The 22849-nt window shown below is 50.9% G+C and overlaps 1 protein-coding gene across 4 annotated transcripts in view; it reads left to right on the top strand.

Moving 5' to 3' along the window:
- The window catches only part of CLEC16A (C-type lectin domain containing 16A), a 231621-nt gene that overhangs the window by 197026 nt on the left and 11746 nt on the right, over window positions 1–22849 (top strand). For all 4 annotated transcript variants that reach the window (XM_080679440.1, XM_080679438.1, XM_080679439.1 and 1 more), the window contains exon 22: window positions 20537–20698. In XM_080679440.1, coding sequence (XP_080535566.1) covers window positions 20537–20698 — 162 coding nt within the window. The remainder of the gene's footprint in view (window positions 1–20536; window positions 20699–22849) is intronic.

Consider the following 22849-nt stretch of genomic DNA (forward strand, 5'->3'; position numbering starts at 1 on the left):
GTTTAGGTGTTTACCTATGCCGCCATCTTGGTTTCTCCTCTGGTTCTTCATTTTGTAAAAAATTAAAATGTTACAAATGGGACTTAGATTCCCTTTGACTATTCCTCTCAATTCCCACCCATCCCCAGACATCCCCATTTGGTTTATCTCCTTCTTTTTGCAATCACGTTCCATATGTGTGCCCATAGCCAAGAAATCCAAATAACATTGAAACCACAAGGTTTTCCATAACTTGCTGTTTAGCACAACCTGCCCTGAACTATCGATAGGCTATTTATAAGAGTTGCATGTGCCATTTATTGTGAATATTCTTGTTATCTTTCTGCAGAATTTTAATGTTTGGTTTCAGCTGCCTGAGACCCAGCTGAGGGTGTGACCTAATATATATGTACTAGAGGCCCGGTGCACGAAATTTGTGCACGGGGGAGGGGAGTGTCCCTCAGCCCAGCCTGCACCCTCTCCAATATGGGATCCCTCTCACAATCCAGGACTGCTGGCTCCCAACTGCTCGCCTGCCTGCCTTCCTGATTGCCCCTAACCGCTTCTGCCTGCCAGCCTGATCACCCCCTAACCACTCCTCTGACAGCCTGACTGATGCCTAACTGCTCCCCTGCCAGCCTGTTTGCCCCTAACTGCCCTCCCCTGCAGGCCTGGTCACCCCTAACTGCCCTCCCCTGCAGGCCTGGTCCCCCCAAACTGCTCTCCCCTGCAGGCCTGGTTGCCCCCAACTACCCTCCTCTGCCGGCTTGGTCACCCCTAACTGCCCTCCCCTGCAGGCCTGGTCCCTCCCAACTGCCCTCACCTGCTGGCCTGATCACCCACAACTGCCCTCCCTTGCAGGCCTGGTCCCTCCCAACTGCCCTCCCTTGCTGGCCATCTTGTGGTGGCCATCTTGTGTCCACATGGGGGCAGGATCTTTGACCAGATGGGGGCAGCCATCTTGTGTGTTGGAGTGATGGTCAATCTGCATATTACTCTTTTATTAGATAGGATAGAGGCCTGGTGCACAGGTGGGGGCCAGCTGGTGTGCCCTGAAGGGTGTCCCGGATCAGGGTGGGGGTTCCTTTGGGGTGTGGGGCGGCCTGGGTGAGGGGCCTGTGGTGGTTTGCAGGCTGGCCATGCCCCCTGGCGACCCAAGTGGAGGCCCTGGTATCTGGGGTTTATTTATCTTCTACAATTGAAACTTTGTAGCCTGGAGTGGAGCCAAGCCTTCTGCTTGCTCCGTGGTGGCAGCCATTTCTGTTGGGACTTATGTATCTTCTATAATTGAAACTTTGTATCCTTAAGTGGAGGCCTGGGCCGGCCAGGGCTGCAGAAGCTTGGCTTCCTCCATCGCCAGGGGCAACCCTAGCCTCCTGCTCTTTCCAGCTCAGTGGCTGCCGCAATTTCTGTTTGGTTTTATGTATCTTCTATCATTGAAACTTTGTAGCCTTGAGTGGAGGCCTAGACCAGCAAGGGCAGGCGGAAAGCTTGGCTTCCTCCATTGCCGGGGAAACCCATGCCTCCCTCCTGCTCTCTGTGGCGGTAGCCATCTTGGTTGGATTTATTTGCATATTCACTCCTGATTGGCTGGTGGGTGTGGCTGGTGGGCGTGGCTGATGGGTATAGCAGAGTGGTGGTTAATTTGCATATTACTCTTTTATTAGATAGGATGCACTCATGGCCTTCCAACCCTTAGGGATTCTAAATTCCAGAACACACCTACCTTCAAGGGTTTGTAGAATAAGGGATTATAGATCTGTAATTGTCTTATAAGTTGAGCTGCCTTTTTTTTTTTTTTAAACCTAAACAGCATGATAATTCTGTATACCTTTCTGCAGCTTGATTTTTCAGACACCGCTGTGAATTGAAAATCTTTCTGTGGTAATGCAGATTTCACTCATTTCTTTTAATGGCTGTGTGTTCCAACGTGGGGTGCATGTGTTTCTTTAGCTGGGGTATTTGGTTATTTCTGGGTTTTCATTATCCTAGACAGCATTGCAGTGGGCATCCTTGGACATACCACTCTGTGCACAGGTGCAGCCCAAGATCAGAAGTGCTGGACTGTGGGGTTTTGTTTTTAACAACTTCACTATTATGTCAGGAGCATTTTTCCTAGCTGCAAAGTACCTCTTCCTAAGCTCCCTTTATTTATTTATTTATTCTTTCATTCATCCTCAACTTTGGATATGTTTTTTAAATTAATTTGAGAAAGAGAGAGAGAGAAACATCCGTGTGAGAGAGAAACATTGATTGACTGCCTTCAACAAACCTGACCAGGGGTTGAACTCACAACCTTTTTACTGTGCATGATGATACTCCAACCAACTGAGCCAGTCCCTGGGAAGTCTAGTAGCAGGAGCTTAATTTAAGCTTTCTTTTTAATGGCTGCATAGGAATCCGTTGTCTGTTGATTTCTTCTGGCTACCATAACTAAGTGCCATAACATGGGTGGCTTAAACAACAGACATTTATTATCTCACTGGTCTGCAGGCGGAAAGCCTGAGCTCAGGACTCTGCAGGGCTGGTGCCTTCTGAAGTGATGAGAAGGAAGCATGCCTCTCTCCTCACTCCTCTTCGTTGGCTGACAATCATGTTGTTCCTTGGCTTGTACAAGCATCACCCTAACCTCTGCCTGTTCTCACATGGTGTCCCTGCATACCCCTCTGTGTCCAAATTTCCCCTTTTTTATAAGAACAATATTCCTATTGGATTAGGGCCCACCCTATTGACCTCATCTCAACCAATTACATCTGCAGGATGACCTTATTTTTAAATAAAGTCATTCAGAGGTGCTGCAGATAAGGATTTCAACGTAAGAATTGAGGCAGGGGGATAGAATTCAACAGGTAACAGTCTGGATTAGCCAAATTTATTTAACTAGTCCACTTATATTGGCTACTTAAGTTATTTCTACTGCACCTGCGATGAACATCCTTATACAGAAATCTTTGTCCATGCTTCCAATTATTTCTTTAGAAACTATTCCTTAGGGTCCCTGGGAATACTTGTGTTTAAGGCTCTCGATAGCATCTTGCCAGGGTGCTTTCCAGAAAGCAGAGTGGGGGATGCCCGACTGGCTGTACCCAGGCCCCAACTTTTCATTCAATGGGGCTCTCTGGAGATGTGGGCTTCTGGGTGCTTCAGGTACAGTCAGCGTGGGCACCTGCATTCTTCCTGTTAAGTCTCACTTGTATTTGATTTCTTATTCCTGCCAAAAAGAGGGAGCGTCCACGGGTTAACGGCAAAATAGAAACCGTAGCTCAAAATGTCTGTTTAGGGCATTTTTCCCTTGCAACCGCATATACGAATAAAGATTTCAGAAATATTGGGCTCTCTGGGCATCAGGCATTAAATCAATCGGGGCAATTTCACTCACAGGGCAGCTTGCCAAGCGAGAGAGAAGTAAGTTCTCCGCTTTGGTTCAGTTTGTAAAACCCACGGCAGCCTACATCTTCCCACTCCTTCGAAAAGCAATCATATAATAAGCATCAGCCACTTTGGGGGGTAGGGAGGATGTTCTCAAGAGCCACTCAGAGAGAGCCAACTTGAAGGCTTTTCAGGGTAGAATTGGAGAGCTGGGACCAGAGAGGGAAGTCTGGCAGCAGGAGCTTAATTTACGGGACTTCAGAGCAGGAGGCAGCAAAACTGGGGGATGCTGTGCACATGAGGAGCCAAAGCACAGGGCCGGGTGCTGGAGTGCTCCAGGCCCGGCCCACATGGCGTGGGAAGACAGACGCTTCACTCAGCAGGGCAAGGGCCAGTGCTGCGCGCCAGAGAGCAGGATGCAGGGAAGGATAAATTTAGCTGGCATTTCAGGGGAAAACATCGATCTGAAATGTAGTGCTGTCTTTTAAAGGAAAGTGAGGGCTGCAGGCCAGTCATTTGGGACAGTTTCACGTGAACAGATAAAAGCCCAGGAAAAACGAATGCTTGTCACCAGCCTATCCTGCAGGCAGCTCCAAAGGATCTGTGGGCGGGAGGGCAGCTGGTTTCTGCGTGGGGATGATAGATGGTCCCCCCTGCTCTCCTTTATTTTTCCCAAGAAAAGGTGCTGCCACGTTGTCTGGAAAGATTTCAGGTTTATATTTCCAGGCCCAAGTGTTCATCTGCACAGGGAGTGATGCCGGCCCAGGCTGAGTTTGCTTGGCCCGGCCACTGACATCTGAGGGGCTTCATGTGTCAGAGCAGGTCCACTGCCAGCCCCCACCCCGTTGTCTCATACTAAGCAAAGGACATCTGGTGGGTGAGATAGATTTCTTTTTAACCTGACACTTCTGATGGTCACATGGCACCGTGGCATTGTTTCTACCTGGGCGAAGCTGGGGGGGTGGGGGAGCGCTGTGTGTACATCCCACACAATAGAGCTCCTGTCCCAGTGGCATTGCCGCAGCCTCCCTCGTCGGGTGGTGACAGCATCTTCCGTGCGGCCTCCCTCAACACTGCTCCCTTTTGGGAAGGGAAGTCTGTCAATATTTGGGGCACTAATCATCTGCTTTCGGGCACCAGGGGTCACTGAAAGGCTGAGACGTTTCCAGGAATTCATGGCTCTGAAAATGTTGGGCTGACCGTAAAGGGTTTCCAGGGAGGGCAAGAAAGAAAGGAGCCCAAATCTCAGCCCACCCCCACCCGGCAGCCCCGAGCAGTGTCCATTGTTCTTGGATTCTTGGGAAGAAACGGTCAATGTACCCGGTGATGTGGGTCCAAGTTAATAATGAATGTGGAGGAAGGAGAAAGGATGTTCAATATTTAAACATTTCAGAAGCGCTTCGTTTGGGTTGCCAGTTACTGCCCTCCGCCCGCTTCCTGGATGGGTTCTGTAAAACCAGGCGTTCTTTCCCTAACTCTGCCGCTGACATCTGACGCAGGCACTTTAGACCCAGAGGGAAATAGAGCGTCTTCTAGGCAGCCTCACACCGGCAGTATTTCTTCTCGTTTTCTGTTTGTATTCTCAAAGGAGGGAAGAGACACGATAGTGTGCAAACAGGGTTTTATAAATCCTGGAGCTTGTGTGGTGTTTCTGAGGTTTGGCTTCATGTCTAAGTTGTCTTAATTTTCCCATATTACTTTCTCTTGGAGCTATCTTGTATTTTAATACAAATCTTGTGCTTAGGTTCTTTTTTTAAAATGTATTTTATTGATTTTTTTTTTTTTTAACACAGGAAGGGAGAGGGATAGAGAGTTAGAAACATTGATGAGAGAGAAACATCCATCAGCTGCCTCTTGCACACCCCCTACTGGGGATGTGCCCACAGCCAAGGTACATGCCCTTGACTGGAATCGAACCTGGGACCCTTCAGTCCACGGGCCAACGCTCTATCCACTGAGCCAAACCGGTCAGGGCTGTGCTTTGGTTCTTACCTCTAACAGATGAAAGGGCTTAACAATGAGACACTGTGGTCACGTTTAGGAAACGTCTATCCACTGTGCCTACTAGATACGCTCCTTAAAAGTTGCCTATAATGCAGAATTCTGCGAATCAATTCCTTTTTCTTTTTGACACACATTATATGAAAGGAAAAGCATTCCTTTTGGGGGAGGGAAAACATTTGGCCCCAAGACATAATAAAATCATGCTTAAGGATGCAGCAAACTTTAAAGTCTCTTCGTTAAAGGAAATCAATACTTTTATGATGAAATATTAATAGTACGAAAAAAAAGTCAAAACTACAAATGCAGAATGGTCAGGGTGATTTTAATGTCGAACGCATTAGCTTAGCATCTGCAAGGAGGCACCGAGGGAAAACAGAGCCTGCTGGAGACCGCTGAGAAGCCCCTTTGAGTCCTGTAAGCCCCTTTTCCATAGGAAGACACACCTCCTTAAGTGTTTTGGTGAAACTGCTGCCTTTTGGAAATGAAAAGATGAATCCAAGCTGGAGAGAGGATCACACATGTGGACACACCAGGAGAGAGAGATGGAAACCAAAAAGGGAGAACTAGGGAAAACTGCTTGTTTGAATGTACAGTTGGCTGTTCCTCCTCTCCTCCCTCCATGAATTATTTCCAGGGGAGATCTTTAAGGGGAACAAATTCCAATTAGGTTGAATTGTATGAAATCGCCATTTTCCTGGTCATGTTGGTTGAATATAGGCAATTTCATACAGTTCCACCTAATACATTCAACTCTCTAGCAAAGAAACACTAGCAGACAGAACACAGTCACATGTGTCTTGAACCCAGGCATGAAAGAGATGAAAATAACAACCCGTTTTCTCACCTATTTTGATAAAAAAGCCTTTAAACTTCGATATTTAAAGTTAGTTTAGAAAGGCTCTCTTTGTTAACTCCTAAAACCTTAAGTCATGACAGCATGAGGAAGAATTTTGCTTTGTATTGTGTTGTTTTCTCTAAAGAGCTAAGCCATTCCTTCTGCCAAACCCCCCATGTGCAATGACATTTATGAAAATGAAAATTCCAGTTCTTACCTCATTGGGCCCAAATTCCAGGGACCATAAACACCAGTTAAGTAATCAAAACAGCTCATGCTAACTGAACGTTATCAACTCGCTTAGCCCTCATAGACCCCTGAGCTGTGTTTTTGTCACCCCACTTTACACATGAGAGCCACAGGCTATGGGATACATGGTTCCCTGGCAGTCACATGCCCACCCTGGTGGCCACACCCCCGGCATCTTCACCTCTGTATTCTGTGCCCAGCGTGGGAACTACAGGCCCAGACCCAACTATTTGTTCTCAAGGCTCCTCCCTTGCAAACATCAGAGCCATGTGTACAGCTGCCTGCTTGTCCCACAGGTCTGCCAAGGCAGAATTTGACAGAGTCCTATCTGCTTGAGAACTCAGTGATGGCTTTTGAAGCTTGTTTTGGGCCCATATCCATCACGGTCTCTGTGTGGCCCTGCACGCACTCCGTGATTCTGTCTCACCCAAGTGGGACCCAGATAGAATTTCCAGTGCTTTTTGTTGACAATGTGTGATAGAACGTCACCCGCTGTTGGTCTGGCCTAACCCAAGTCTGTTAAAACACGGTGGGAGAGGCCCCGCTGCAGAAGGTAACCCTCCACTCTGCAGACCCCAAGTCCTGGCAACCCACACGGATGGAACCAGGACCCCGGGTGTACTGGTTCTGCTTTGAGGATGTATTACATGTGTGTGCCTTTCAGAAGATCCAAACTAATTCCTTGGCTCCTTTGCACAATGCCGCCTTGTGGAACACACGAGGCTGGGCATTCATGTAAGTGTGGGGTGTGCACCATGTGGCCTCCTCCCTCCGGCCTGAGGGACAGAGCAGTCTGATGAAATGAGAGACTTGCCAAAAAGAATCAGGCGATCCTTGGGCCATGAGAACCTCAGGAAGCTGTCCTTTGCAAGCAGGGCTGTAGCTGCCCCACCCCAGCCCTGGCCAGTGATTCCAGGCACCAAATCCCTGGGGCCAGAGGCGTCCCAGTCGTGGCCCCCTCCCTGCATCTGGAAGCACGCCCTAATAACTGTCTAACCCACCTCCCTCGTTGCTCTTTCCACCCTGTTCTCTGCCTCAATAGGGAGGCAGCCGAGACTGCCACTGACGGGCTTTCTTGTGCCTTTGCTGAGAGGCTCTTGTGAGCTCTTTGCTCACTACAGTAATGCCATTGGAAGAGAGCAGGGCTGGGGCAGGTGGGGACCTGGTCCATGGGAATAAAGCCCACTTCCTGGCAACCTTCAGTTATAAAGAGCCAGAGCAAGGTTCTGCCACTGTAAGAGATCTAGCCCACCCGCGTCCACATACCAGCCAACCGTGTATGGCCTGGAGGATGCTCGTGTCTGAGGCTGTGAAGGAATGCCAGCCCAGACGAGCACAGCCAGGGGCTGGCATTCACACCACCCAGGTGCCTCTCAGCAGCCAAGGACATTGAGACCTTGGATCTCTCCCGTGGGTGAAGCCCACTCAGGCAGGCTTCACCCTGGACACAGACACTTTGAAAGATGACATGAGACACTGAAAGACCATTTTCTTTTTCTGCAGGTTTTCAAGTGTAGTCCTTAAAATCCCAGAAGATTTATCCATGGGTAAAGAGCTATAAGCTAAAAGATTCTGCAAGTTCCCAGCTATTTAATTTTTTATTGTTTAAAGTATTACATGTCTCCTTTTTCCCCCGATTAATCCCCTCCCCCGGCTACTCTCACCCCCGAGGGCAAGCCCCTACCACTCCAGTGTCTGTGCCCATTGGCCATGCTAATATGCATGCATACAAGTCCTTTGGTTGATCTGTAATTCCTCCACCCCCGCCTTCTCCCCAAGGTTGGATGGTCTGCTCAGTGCCACCTTGTCTCTGAATCCATTTTTGTTCATCAGTTTATGTTGATCATTATATCCCACATATCACTGAGATCATGTGATATTTATCTTTCTCTGACTGGCTTATTTCGCTTAGCATAATGCTCTCCAGGTCCATCCATGCTTTTGCAAATAGTAAAAGTTCCTTCTTTTTTATAGCAGAGTAGTATTCCATTGTGTAGATGTACCACAATTTTTTAATCCATTCATCTGCTAATGGGCACTTAGGCTGTTTCCAAATCTTAGCTATTGTAAATTGTGCTGCTATGAACATAGGGGTGCATATATCCTTCCTGATTGGTGTTTCTGATTTCTTGGGATATATTCCTAGAAGTGGGATTACTGGATCAAATGGAAGTTCCATTTTTAACTTTTTGAGGAAATTCCATACTGTTCTCCACAGTGGCTGCAACAGTCTGCATTCCCACCAGCACTGAAGGAGGGTTCCTTTTTCTCCACATCCTCGCCAGCACATGTCGTTTGTTGATTTGTTGATGATAGCCGTTCTGATAGTTGTGAGATGGTACCTCATTGTTGTTTTGATCTGCATCTCTCGGATGATTAGTGACTTTGGGCATGTTTTCATATGTCTCTGTCTTCTGTATGTCCTCTTTCAAAAAGTGCCTACTTAGGTCCTTTGCTCATTTTTTGATTGAATTGTTTATCTTCCTTTTGTTAAGTTGTATGAGTTCCCTGTACCCAGCTATTTTTAAATATTGGACATGTTATCCCTTTAAAAGCAACGAGAAAGTCTTTAAGCATTTTGAGGTGCAGGCAGTCAGTGTTCTAGTCGGGGCACCTGTGGTGAGGTTGCTCAGGCTTGGCGGAGGAGGCCATAGAAATGCCATCTTTCCAGACACCTGATTTGCAAATATGCCCCTGAGCTGGACAGGAAGTACACACAAAGAAAATCAGAAATCACATAGGGTGACCACTGGGGGTATGGGGACGCTCATAGATTGCCTCTAAAGCCCAGAGTTTGTCCATACAGCCCTGAAGCTCTAACTGAGGTATGGCTCACTGAAGGGAGACAAAGGACTGCCTCCACGCAGCTAGCTGAGTCTTCTATCTTCCCTCAAGCCTCAGAGTCCGAGCAGTGAGTGAGGGGTTTGTAGGGAACTGAGGGTCCTGCTGGCCTGGCAGGGTTGCTGCCATTCAGAACCCTTGCCCTGTGTTGGTAGATGCCTTTTTGTCTTGTGTGAATTGCCAAAGGAGTCTGGGAAAGCACACAGGCCTTCCCTGGCCCCGTGGGGCACCGTTGTTAGATTTGACCCCAGCTTCCTCAACACCCCTCTTCATACACATGATCTTGGAACAGATACAGGTAGTTTGGCTTTTCTGGGGTGGCCCCCACGCAATGGCCCCGCCACCTATTGCTTCCAGCGTCATTATCATCTTCCCAGTGGTAGGGAGGAACCAGCCTCTTGAGTCAGAGGTGTGGATGCGAAGCTGTGTGTTGCCTGTAGACCCAATAGGCAGTCTGTCCAGAGCCACCAGCGGCTGAAGTCCCAGGCTCAGTCCCACCCCAGCCTTCTTTCTCACCCCAGGGGCCTGGCTGACTGCACTGTGGGGTGAGAGGGCAGAGCTGAGGAAGGAGCCAGCCATGGCCGCACTTGCTGTCTTCAGCTCTGTGCGTGAGGTCAAGGGGCCGATTGATTTTTTACTGTTTCCCAGCATCAGGGCTGGTGAGAAAATGTGAACACTACATGGCAGAAACCTGAGCTGAGGCCGAGTGGAATGAATTTGCTAATGGAAGGCAAGCTCAGGGCACCCTTGCCCACCCCACGGTCCTCATTCAAGTCGGAGACCGTCCAAAATGCATGGGCTGCCTCTCCTGAATCAACTCTTGGTGGGTTTTATTTTATGCTTTTGAGTATGGATCAAGCATAAATAGATACCATTTTTTGTTAGGGCAGACAGCTGTCGTCTCAGAATCTTAGAGCTTTATCCTAAAAGAGGTCTCTTGAAAACTGGACTTCTGGAAACACAGCTGTCTGAGACTTAAATAGCTCAGGGTTGTGCACTTCAGACTCAGAAGAACTCATATCAGGAGTTTGGTTCTCAAGTTTGCGGCCCGTGGGCTCGAGCCTTTAAGGTACCCATTTGCCATGTCTGTTATTTTCAAAGGTAGGATCTGCAGAGGTATCTGGGAATAACAGGGGAAGTCCACCCTTGGTAAGGCTCCTGTAGCCAGAGTGGTTCCATTTTTATCTCGTGTGTAATTTGGAGTTGCACTGTTGAGGGAAAAAGTTTGCAGAGCGTTGTGATGTGGGGGCATCTTCCCAGAACTAGGCCCCATCTCCTGCCAGGCAGCTGTCTCTTCCAGGAAGTTGCCTCTGGGGACATCGTCTGGGAGTGTGTGATGGGATGGGAGTGTCTCCAGAGCCAGGTCACCTGGGCTGTCCTTGAGATCTTGCTCCCAGGAAGCTCAGAGCCAAGTGCTGACATCAGCTCCCCACAGCTGGAAGTCCTGGTGTAACTTCACTTTCTACCCACCTTTTACTCTTGGACTCTTGTCATTTAGTTTGTGTCTTAGTGTCTTGCAGTATTTAGTATGGATGGCATTTGGGTTTGGGTTTTAAAATATAAGCCACCTCAAGTCCCTCCTGGAAGCAGGCGCTGCGTAAGAGCATCTGTAGGGAATGAGGCTGTGGGTGAGGTGCCTGCCATTTAGTAGAAGTAGAGTGAGAATCCTTGAGATGAATTCTAGGCCAACTGGGTTCCTTCCATGTCAGCTCTCTAAAAAGGTCCCTCACACACTTAGGTAGTTTTCACATCCTCCAGTTTTTAACCTGAAGTACTTGCACTTCAGTCACACAACCAATGTCCTTGGAGGAATTACAGTCTGCCACACAGCACAAGCACTGAGCAGACCACAGACATTAGCTGGAAATTTAGAAAACCTTGGGCTCAAACCCAGTTCTCTAGCCCATGCACAAATGGGCCTTTCCGCCCTCTAGTCTCTTGTGCTCCCCCATTTCCAGGTCTTGGCCTTCGTGTGTGATCTCTGTGTGACCTGATGTGAACCCAGATGAAACTTAGTTCCTTTCATTGGTTTCCACCAAGAAAGTCCACTTGTGCCACACAAGGAGAGAGTTGAAGGAGCATTTCCTAAAGATCTGGGGAGTTGTAAAAAGTCACCTCCCCCATCTCTGTTGCCCCTTCCCCTCTTCCTCCTCACTCCTCACTCTCAGATTTTCCCCAGGAAGTGCAGGGCAGCTTTTCCTACACTGGAAACTCTGGGGGCCAGCCCGTCCCTGGTCCTATGGAGCTCAGCTCACGTCCCTGCATTAACAGTGATTTTTCACAAATGTCAGTTAAGATTAGGTTCAACTACATAGTAAAGAAAAACCCAGAAGAAGTGTATCTCCTTCTTAAGTAGAGGAAACCTGGATGAAGGCAGTCAAGGGCTCCAAATAGGCATCAGGGACCCAAGCGCCTTCCTGCTCAATGTTCTTCCATCTCAATGCTCCCTAGTACGTCATTCATTCTCATGGTCCAAGATAGCTGCTGGGGTTCCAGCCATCACACCCATGTTTTTGGTAGCAGAATGGAAGAAGGCACACCTCTTCCACTTTAAGAAGCCATCCTGAAATCCAACATGCCTCTTTCATTTCTATCTCTTTGACTACAATTTAGTCACGTGGCCATGCCTAGCTGCCAAGTTCTGTAACTTAGATGAAGGTGAGAATTGATAGTGGGAGACATCTCACCATATCAGAAACGCTCTTGACCCCAGAAGATTCCAGGTGCTAGCTATGAAGGTAATGATAATCATTGCACAAAATAGAAAAGCATCTTGGAGGTCAAGTTCCTTGTACCCTACTTGGGAAGGCCAACTCCTTTGTGGCTGATCAGGCCCCAAGGTGGACAGGGCAGGCTGCGGGAGCACAGGGGCAAGAACAGTTAAAGCTACCACTGCAGCTGGGCTGAGCTGGCCCTGAGCTGAGTGAACCTTAGAGGATGGGGAAGGGAACCCTGGGTGGCTCAGTTGGCTGGAGCATCATCCAGTACACCAAATGGTTGCGGGTCCAATTCCCAGTTAGGGCACATACTTAATTAAGTTGCAGGTTCGATCCCCAGTTGGGGTGTGTACTGAAGGCAACCAGCCAATGTTTCTCTCTCACATCACACTCTCTCTCTCTCTCTCTCTCTCTCTCTCTCTCTCTCTCTCTCTCTCTCTCTCTCTCTCTCTCTCTCTCTCTTCCTCTCTCTCTAAAATCAATAAAAACATATCCTGGGGTGAGAATTTTAAAAAAGGATGAGGAAGGGATTTGTGAGAACTTAAAAGAGGCAATAGGGAATTCCAGACTGAAGGAACAGCCCAGTTGAGGAGAGAGAAAGTGGTTCTTGTCACGCAATGTGAGGGCCCGCCTAGGCTGCTAAAAGCAGGCGGCCCCATCTCAATGTGTTCACCCAGTGGTTCTGAGGGGTGGGTAGGGTTTGAGGAGAGAGCTGGCACAAAAGGTCTCTGGGAGTTGGAACTTCTTGAGTCCTGTGGATTTGACCAAGCATCTAAGGATAAATAGAAGAGATTAACAACTGAAGTGCCAGGCAAGACAGGTGAGGAGGGGAGGAGCCAGTTCCCTCCCTCCCTCCAGTTGTTGTCATGGGGGAATGGGGCCCAGATCTTTCTATTTTGTATGAAGCCAGAAATTCAGAATTGTGTGTAAAATCTTCCAGCTTATAAAGGTGGTACCTGAAATAAACTGACACAAATATGATGTGAGCCAAGCATATCACACCTGCAAGCCCCCAGACTCGCATAGCAGTCTGGCTCTCCGTGGGGAACACGGTGGTGGTATGCTATCCATAGAGAAAAGGTATGGAAGCTATGTTCAAGGTGCATATTCCAGTGTCTCCTCATAGAGTTCAAATCAGATTCAGATTTATAGGTAAAAAGAAAACTATTGACCATCTAAGCCAAGAGATCCTCACTAATAGAGGAGAGGGGGCTTGCCAAAGGTGACAAAGCCATTTGGGCAGTGTTAGGACTTGAACTTGGGGTTCTGACTCCCAGCCCAGTGCTCCTTCTATCAGTGGACCTCAAATAGAAGGCTGACCTTTTTGTTGTATTTTTGTACTTGACAAATGTTAGAGACTTACTTGTGAGTTCATCTTCCCAGAATAACGGGCAGAACAGGGCCAGAGTGCAGCAGGAAGACCTGGCCCACCCCTGGGAAACCCGGGCTCCTGGAAAGTGGGTGTGGGGGGTTGCTCCATTGGCACAGGTCCACCTGCTTCTGGAGCATCGTGCCTGACCTGACTTTGGGGAGGATTTTAGTGAGGCTGGGGAGAAAGCTTTGGAAGCCAGAACAGATCCCAGGGGTGTGTTAGGGACCTGAGAGCTCAAGCCCGTCCAGCTCCCAGGCAGCTATGTCCCCTTCTAAATGCGTCATCTAGATGTGTTAGCATTTACTTGGCCTTTCCCCAGCTGTTGGATACTCCAGTTGTCTCCAGTTCCGCCACACACACCAGTGCTTTGCACATCCACGTAGTTCTCTATGTGGATCCCTTCCACAGCACAGATTTCTAGATGTGGAATCGGTCAGATGGTGTGAAAATCCACACGGCCTTTGATACACATTTCGCAGGCTGTTCTTGAGACATACTCTGGAAGAGCCAAGAATTTTATCTGCTGGAGATCTCAGGAAGGCCTGTTTGCCTGTGCCCTTGTCCTATGACCTCTGGCTTGTCTGAGTGTGTGCAAGTACCAGGTGATGTCTTTGACTCACGGCCAGAAAGCTCCTGGCCTCCTGCGCCAAAGCCAGGTCAGCAAGAGCTGCCTTGCCCGGATGAAGCAGGTTCAGGGCAGGCCTCTGTGGTCACAGGCCTTCTCCAGGGCCCTTCTGACCCTCTGACATGTCAAACTGACGCAGAAAGGTTGACACTAGCCTTGGCCAGTGTGGCTCAGTGATTAGAACATCGGCCCATGCACCAAAGGATCTCGGGTTCCATTCCCAGTCAAGGGCACATAGCTGGGTTGCAGGTCGATCCCAGTCCCGGTGGGGTACGTGTGGGAAGCAACCAATTAATGTGTTTCTCTCACATCCATCTTTCTCTCTCTCTCTCTCTCCCCCTCCCTCTCTTTTTCTCTCTCTCCCCCTCCCTCCTCCCCTCCCTTTCACTCTCTCTAAAAATCAATGGAAAAATATTCTGGGGCCCAGCTGGTGTGGCTCAGTGGTTGAGGGTTGACCTATGAACCATGAGATCACGGTTTGATTCCTGGTCAGGGCACATGCCTGGGTTGTGGGCTCAATCCCCAGTGTGGGGCATACAGGAGGCAGCCAATCAATGATTCTCTCTCATCATTGATGTTTCTATCTCTCTCTTCCTCTCTGAAATACACACACACACACACACACACACACACACACACACACATATACTAGTGGCCCAGTGCACGAAATTCGTGCACGGGGGGGGGGGGGGGGTGTCCCTCAACCCGGCCTGCACCTTCTCCAATCTGGGACCCCTCGTGGGATGTCCAACTGCCAATTTAGGCCCAATCCCTGTGTGATTGGGCCTAAACTGGCAGTCGGACATCCCTCTCGCAATCTGGGACCGCTGGCTCCTAACCGCTCACCGGCCTGCCTGCCTGATCGCCCCTAACCACTCTGCCTGCTGGCCTGCTCTCCCCCAACTTCCCCCCCTGCCGGCCTGCTCACACCCAACTATCCCCCTGCCAGCCTGATCACCCTCAACTGCCCCCCCCTGCCGGCCTGCTCACCCCCAACTGCCCCCCACTGCCAGCCTGCTTGCCCCCAACGGGCCCCCCTGCCGGCCTGCTCGCCCCCAACTGCCTTCCCCCCGCCCCGGCCTAGTCACCCTCAACTGCCCTCCCCTCCTGGCCTGATCTCCCATAACCGCCTCTGCTTTGGCCCCGCCACCATGGCTTTGTCCGGAAAGACATCCAGTAGATCTCCTGGTCTAATTAGCATATTACCCTTTTATTAGTATAGAATAGAGGCCTGGTGCACGGGTGTGGGCCAGCTGGTCTGCCCTGAAGGGGGTCCCAGATCAGGGCAGAGCCGGCTTGGACGAGGGGCCTGGGGTGGTTTGCAGGCCAGCCACGCCCCCATCGGGGTGAGGGTCCTTGCTGAGGTGCGTGTCTGGCCTGGGCAAGGGGCTGAGGGACGTTTGCAGGCTGGCCACACCTTTGAGGTGGGGGTCCCCGATGGGGGGCATGGCAAGCCTGGGCGAGGGGCTGATGGCCGTTTGCAGGCTGACCACACCCCCATCAGGGTGGGGGTCTTCTCTGGGGGGCATGGCCAGTCTGGGCGAAGGGCTGATGGCTGTTTTCAGGCTGGCCACACCCCCTTCAGGGGGGGCGGTCTCTGCTTGGGGAGCATGGCCGGCCTGGGTGAGGGGCTGAGGGTCGTATGCAGGCTGGCCATGCCCCCCTTGGGGTGAGGGTCTTCGCTGGGGGGCGTGACTGGCCTGGGTGAGGGGCTGAGGGCCCTTTGGGGGCGGTTTGCAGGCCAGCCAAGCCCCTGATTTTGTCCAGAAGGTCTCCCAGTCTAATTAGCATATTACTCTTTTATTAGTGTGTATATATATATATATATATATATATACACACACACACACACACACACACACACACTCACACACACTCACACACACACACGCACACTGAGTGGCCAGATTATTATTATCTCGGAACGCATAATAATCTGGCCACTCAGTATATATCCTATATAATAAAAGGCTAATATGCAAATTGTCCCCTCGACCAGGAGTTCGACCAACAGGCAGGCCGGCCAACCACCCATGGCCCCTCCCCCAGGCCAGGCTGGCCGGACCCCACCCATGCACGAATTCATGCACTGGTGGCCAGAATTCACACATACACACACACACACACACACACACACACTGAGTAGCCAGATTATTCATTCAGAGATCATAATAATATGGCCACTCAGTGTGTATGTGTGTGTGTGTGTGTGTGTGTGTGTGTGTGTGTGTGTGTGAATTCTGGCCACCGGTGCATGAATTCTGGCCACCGGTGTGTGTGTGTATATACACACACACACACACACACACACACATTTTAATATTCTCTGGTGAGGAGTAACAACAAAAAAGTGGTTAATACCTCAATTTGGAAAGGAGCCCCTTGAAATAGCAGGGGGAGTCTGGGCATCCAGGAAAGAAAGCACATTATCGAGCCTTTCTGGGTTCCCAGTGCCATGGGGGAGGGAGGAAGAGAGCAAAAAGGTGAGGAAAGAAGGGAAGGTGGGCTTTTAGCAGTAGCAGATGGGAGAGAGATGCGCTCAGTCACTTTTGCCCAGCTAGACTCTGCAAATGGGTGGTATCAGAGGTCAGTGACTTTTTTTCTTTTTAACTCTCAGCACATACAACAGATGTGCAGTGTTTATTGCCAATGTATGACTTGACCCACAATCCATTCCCAAAACGAAGGAACTTTAGTAATCTGACTGCAGCTTCAGCACCTTGCCTGCTGCGCGCCCCCAGGCCTCACCCAAGATGTCTTATGGCAATAAACCAGGGCTTTAAAGAGCTTGGGAGAGAAGGGGTGAGTGTCACCTTGGTGACAGCCTCATCATTCATCCATTCGGGCCCAGGCGTTGTTGGAGGGTGAAAGGCTTAGTCCTAACTCTGTTCCCACACTCTCAGGCCCCTCTGCTCACAGGTCTGACAAATTCGCAGCTCAGGAAAAGCCATCTTGACATTTTGATTTGTTGAGGGGCAATTCATTTTTGAGGCAAGGAAGCAGCTTGTGAACTTGGGGGTTTACCACTGGGAGTGATTAAGAAGTAAGCAGCTCTAAAGCTGGTTCTGTGGGGCTGTGGCTGATTGCCCCCAGGATCTTCCTGGCTGTGTTTGGATCTATTTCTAGGTTTGTCATAGTTCATCTGAGGCCCCCACCACTACACACGCAGAATTACCGCTCAGTGCCTTTCCTGAGAACTCCAGCATGGTAATCCTGCTCTTCTGGCAGGCAGACCTCTGCTTATTGGTGGGGTGGGAGTATCGTCCTCTACAGAAGAGGGTGCTGTGATTTACCTCCAACACTCCTACCAGGCCTCGCATCTGCCTGCCATTACATCAACCCAAACCAGGAGGACTGGGGATATAAATAGATGTATGGCTTTTAAGGAGCTGATCCTTAGACAAAAATAACTTCACAGAAACCTTAGTACAAAATAGCCCCTCCGGGGGGTCCCACTAAGTCCTAATAGGGGATAGAGCAGCAGGTCCCCTTGCACACACCACCCCCCACAGGCCCTGTGTCCATCCACTGGTAGGTGAAGGGAAGGCTCAGGGAATTACAAACTTGCCCAGGCCCCATCACTGGTAAGTGGGCAGATCAGGAATAGAACCCCGGCTTTCCTGGTGCCAGAGACCCTGCTCCATCCTCTACCAGACTCTGTTGAGGGCTAGAGAGTAAAATGTTTCAGGCCATGTAGTTTCTATGGCAACTATTTAGCACTGCTGATATAGCTCAAAAGCAGTCACAGACAATATGTAAGCAAAGGACTATGGCTGTGCCAATAAAACTTTACTTACCAGTCACCGGGCCGTAGTTTGTTGACCCCTGCTCAGTACCCTGCTACCTTCCTGAGTTTTGAGAAAGATGAGGTCAGGGCCTGGAGAACCTTCTGGAAGAAGTGTCCGCAGGATCTAGACGATGTGAAGCTCAGGCAATGCAGGTGAGTGAGGTCTAGGGTTGGCTGGGGTGAGTGCACCCAGGGGGTGAAGGAGAGATTTGATGTGACCGGCCAGGAGGACCGGATCCCACTCTCAGCTGGAAGGAGGGCTTGCCCCTCCCCTCCCCGACTCAGTGCTGCTTCTGAATCACTGAGGAAAGCAGTGGGGCCCACAGAGCACCTGTGTGGTGTTCCTGTCCAGCTCCCAGGGCTAAGCAGTGCTGCCCAGGCGCCTGGGATCCCTGAAGAGGCCTTTGCTCCATGGGAGCATTTGTGGATTTAGTGGATAAAATCAGAAGCTATGACCCTTTAGAAAAGCAGGCTATAAAAAGGACAAAAAGCACGCATCCCCTGGAGGAGGGGCTTCTGGCGGGCTCATGCAGAAGGGCCTTCTTCATCGTAAAGAGCAAGCTGCACTCACCACGCACCACGCCCTTGCAGGAGTTTGATGACGCTCTCTCATTGCACCCCCCACAGTGGGGTGATGGGAAGTTGGCGAGACACCCCAGCTAGCAGTTGGGAAATAACACTGGGCACATGTTCTGGGATTTCTGGGTGGTGAAGCAGGGTTTGCCCAAGACTCAAAAACATGGGACTTGTCTACTCCCCTGTTCTGAGAAGGCCCTGGGTCCTAGAAATGGGTCATCCCATCACCAAACCCAGAGTTGCTGAGGGCTGTGTGAAACTGGACAGTCACATGCCACCTAACAATGGGTCTGTTCTGGGAAATGTGTCATTAGGCAGTTTCATCACTGGACGAGCACCTAGAGTGCACATGCTACACACCTGGGCTCTTGGGTACTGCCTGTGGCACCCAGGCTGCAAGCCCATACAGCGTGTTACTGCACAAAACAGCAGGAAATTCCATCAAGCACGAGAAGAGGATGCACTCAAGAAGCAAGGTCAACACAGCTACTGCAGACTTTTTACAAGTAGAAAGACTACTCTCTAAAATAAGGATAAAAAGTATAGTAAATCCATCAACCAGTAGCATAGTTGTTTGTTATCAATACAAGTCGTGTATTGTACGTAGTTTACACGGCTGGCAGTCCAGTAGGTTTGTTTACACCAGGGTAGCCACAAATCACGCATAATGAACGCATTGCACTATGACAGCTATGATGTCGGTAGGTGACAGGAGTTTCTCAGCTCCTTATACTCTTCATATATATATACTAGAGGCCCGGTGCATGAAATTCGTGCATGGGGGGGTGGGTCCTTCAGCCCATCCTGCACCCTCTCTAATCAGGACTGCTGGCTCCCAACCGCTTGCCTGCCTGATTGCCCCAACCACTTCTGCCTGCCAGCCTGATCACCCCCTAACCACTCCCCTGCCAGCCTGATCCACACCTAACTGGTCCCCTGCTGGCTCAATTGCCCCTAACTGCCCTCCCCTGCCGGCCTGGTCACACCCACTGCCCTCCCCTGCTGGCCCAGTCACCGCTAACTGCCCTCCCTTGCCAGCCTGGTTGCCCCTAACTGCCCTCCCCTGCAGGCCTGGTCGCCCCCAGCTGCCCTCCCCAGCAGGCCCGGTCGCCCCCAACTGCCCTCCCCTACAGGCCTGGTCCCCCCCCCCCCAACTGCCCTCCCCTGCAGGCCTGGTCCCCCCCCCCCAACTGCCCTCCCCTGCAGGTCTGGTTGCCTTCAATTCTCCCCTGCAGGCCCGATCTCCACCAACTGCCCTCTCCTGCTGGCCTGATCACCCACAACTGCCCTCCCCTGCTGGCCTGATCGCCCACAACTGCCCTCCCCTGCTGGCGATCTTGTGGCAGCCATCTTGTGTCCACATGGGGGTGGCCATCTTGTGTGTTGGTGTGATGGTCAATTTGCATATTACCCTTTTATTATATAGAATGGATATATATATTTCAGAGAGGAAGGGAAAAAGAGATCAAAACATCAATGATGAGAGAGAATCATTGATCCGCTGCCTCCTGCACACCCCACACTGGGGATCAAGCCCACAACCCAGGCATGTGCCCTGACCAGGAATCAAACCATGACCTCCTGGTTCATAGGTCAACGCTCAACCACCGAGCCACACAGGCTAGGCACTCCTTATACTCTTATGGGACCACCATTGTTGACCAAAATGTCCTTTTGCAGTGCATGACTGTAATTGGTGGCTTGTCACCAGGGCTTTCATATCTCCCACATCAAATCCATCAGACCCACCAGAGCAGAGCCACTTCTGTGGCAGGGGCATGTTGGGGGCTCTCCCCTCCCATCCAGTGTGGCTTCAGAGCTTGGGTCTGGTGCCCTGCCTTTGGTAGCACCGGCACATTAGCAAAGGTCCACGTCCCTGTGTGACCTCCTCCAGGATGCCGCTGAAGTTCCCTGGTTGCATGTCCCTTCAAGGGCACAGCACGCATGTTGCTGAACCAGGTCAAGCCCTCCGAGTTACAGCTCACAGCCCTGCCCTAGCTGGGGAGCTGACTCGGACCTTCAAGGAGCTGGGTTTGAATTGGTTAGCGTGGCCTTTACACGAAGGCCCCGCCCCACCTTTGAGGTAGGGGCTTGCCCTAGAGGGTCCCACACATAGTTGGGACCCCTCCCAGCCGGCTGATTTCCTCCTGCTTGATCACATCACCTTCCACTTGTCTTACAGGCTTTGCCGTGGCCCAGTGCATAAACCAGCACAGCTCACCATCCCTGTCGTCGCCCTCACCATCTGCCAGTGGGAGCCCCAGCGGCAGCGGGAGCACCAGCCACTGCGACTCAGGAGGTGCCAGCTCCTCGTCCACCTCCTCTGTTGCCCAGAGCCCGTCAGGTATTGGCCCAGTGACGCGGTGCGGGGGGTGTTTGGGGAACCTGTGATTCCTCGACCAAGACCACTGACACCCAGCGCCTCACCACCTTGTGTGGGACCCTGTCACTTAGGGGTTCAGTGCTCTCTAACAGCGCTGCCCACAGGCTGGCTGATTGCGCTCCTTGCAGGGTAGGATTTACTCCCTTTGCAGGCTGGTCCACTGAAAGGCCATCCCTGACCACAGAGCTGCAGGGGAAGGACCAGAGGCAGGCCGAGCCTAAATCCACCCCTCATCACCTCCAAAGTCATAGGAGTCACAGGAAGGGCCTCCCAGCACAATTGTTTGAAGGCTGGCAAAAGAATCACGTCCCTCCTAATTGTTTTTCCTTTATAACCTACCGTTTCCTCTTTAAATGTTTGGTGTAGTGCAGTCGTCTGAGACCATGGGTGTACCTGCTGCCCATTTGAGAGTCAGTCAGGATGTGCTAGTCATATCTCGCCTCCTGTAACTTACACAAGTGTCACAGACAGACCCCGTGAGCAGGGAGCCCAGAAAGGGACATGGGAGTGGGTGTCCCCTCAACCCGTGTTTTCAGCTGCCCTGAGCCCTCACACATGAGCGCCTCCCAGCTCTGTGTATGAACCCAGGCTTGTTTCCTAAATAGTATGGCCTCAAAATGCAGCAGGAGGACAGGACTCGAGCTGGGGTGGCAGCAATGGCCTTGAGAGTGTGTGTGCTCCACACACCATTTGGGGACCCTTGGTTTCCTTGCCTGTTCCTGCAAGGTCCCATCTGGAGTCCTCACCTTCCTACTTCAGGGGCCCCTGATGTAACTCTTGTTAAACTGTAGATTGATGGGTCATGACAAAGCGATGTTCCCTCCACTCCAGGGGCAGAGGTCTCCTTGGGTGCCCATACCTCTCTCTGGGCTATTTAGCTCTTGCAGTCCCTAGCAAAGGGATAAGCCACCATGGCCTTTGCGCCTGTGACTCAGGAACACCTGTACCCCTACCCTCCTCCCACGAGCATCCATTACCTCCATCTCGTTAATATTCATGAGGCCTATGTCCAGCCAGTGTTGCTCAATGGTTGGGCATTGACCTATGTATCAGGAGGTCACAGTTTGATTCCCAGTCAGGGCACATGCGCAGGTTGCAGGCTTGATCCCCAGTGTGGGGCATGCAGAGGCAGCTGATCAGTGATTCTCTCTCATCATTGATGTTTCTCTCTTCCTCTCCCTTTCTCTCTGAAATCAATAAAAAAAATATATTTAAAAAAACATTCATGAGGCCCAGGCAGCAAGGTCACCCTCAAGCCACCTCACTCAGACCCTTTTCCGCTCGGCACCTGCCCCTCTCTGTGCCCCAGCTGGGGAGATGGCGGCTCTTTTGAGCTATTTCTGAGCCCATTTAAGATTGGCTGCACATCCGAGCAGTTGCTGCTGCCATTCCCAGGCTCGTAGCAGGGAAATTCAGACAGAGCTTCCTCCAGAAGGCAAGAGCACCCCCAGCCCCTCTGAAGCCTGGTCTCATGCTGGCTCTGGGGCCGAGGTGCAGGGTTGTGCATCTGTGTGCTTGTGTTGCACCCATGTGCTGCCTGCCTGTGCACGTTTCTGTCCGTGTTGTGTGCACCCAAACACATGCATACCTAACGTTACATTTGGATTGAAAGGTCTCATCCTGGTGTAGGTAGATACACCTCTCTTTCATTTTTAAGGAGGCACAGCCAACAGTGAAGCTAACAAATGAGCCTTACACTTCTCTGCCTAAAACTGAAACCAGCAAAGAGCCACATTATCAAAACCGGGCCATGTATGCAGATGTTCCCCTGAACAGGCCCTGGGGCTTCAGCTCAGCACTTTCCCCCACCTCCTCCCCGAGGCTCAGGTCCATGGTGCACACATTCATTTTTCTTGGTCTCCCTCAGCCCCTCCATCCCTACCCCCACCATTCCCTGCACGGTGCCAACAACATGTCTTTTTGTCTCAGAAATGCAGGGGCTGTTAGCCTGACTGTCGGGTAGCCAGGCAGTTCCAGTCAATAACTGATTGTCAGACCCTCCTGGGTGTCTGCTCCCGTTTGGGGCATCCTCGGCAGGTCTGTGGGGCCAGCATGCGAGTCCCCATTTGTTATGCTGCCTGACAGCGAAAGCCTGAGGCCAGCCTGCCTGTC

The sequence above is a fragment of the Plecotus auritus genome, assembly GCF_963455305.1.
Source record: "Plecotus auritus genome assembly, chromosome: 7".
Taxonomy (NCBI): domain Eukaryota; kingdom Metazoa; phylum Chordata; class Mammalia; order Chiroptera; family Vespertilionidae; genus Plecotus; species Plecotus auritus.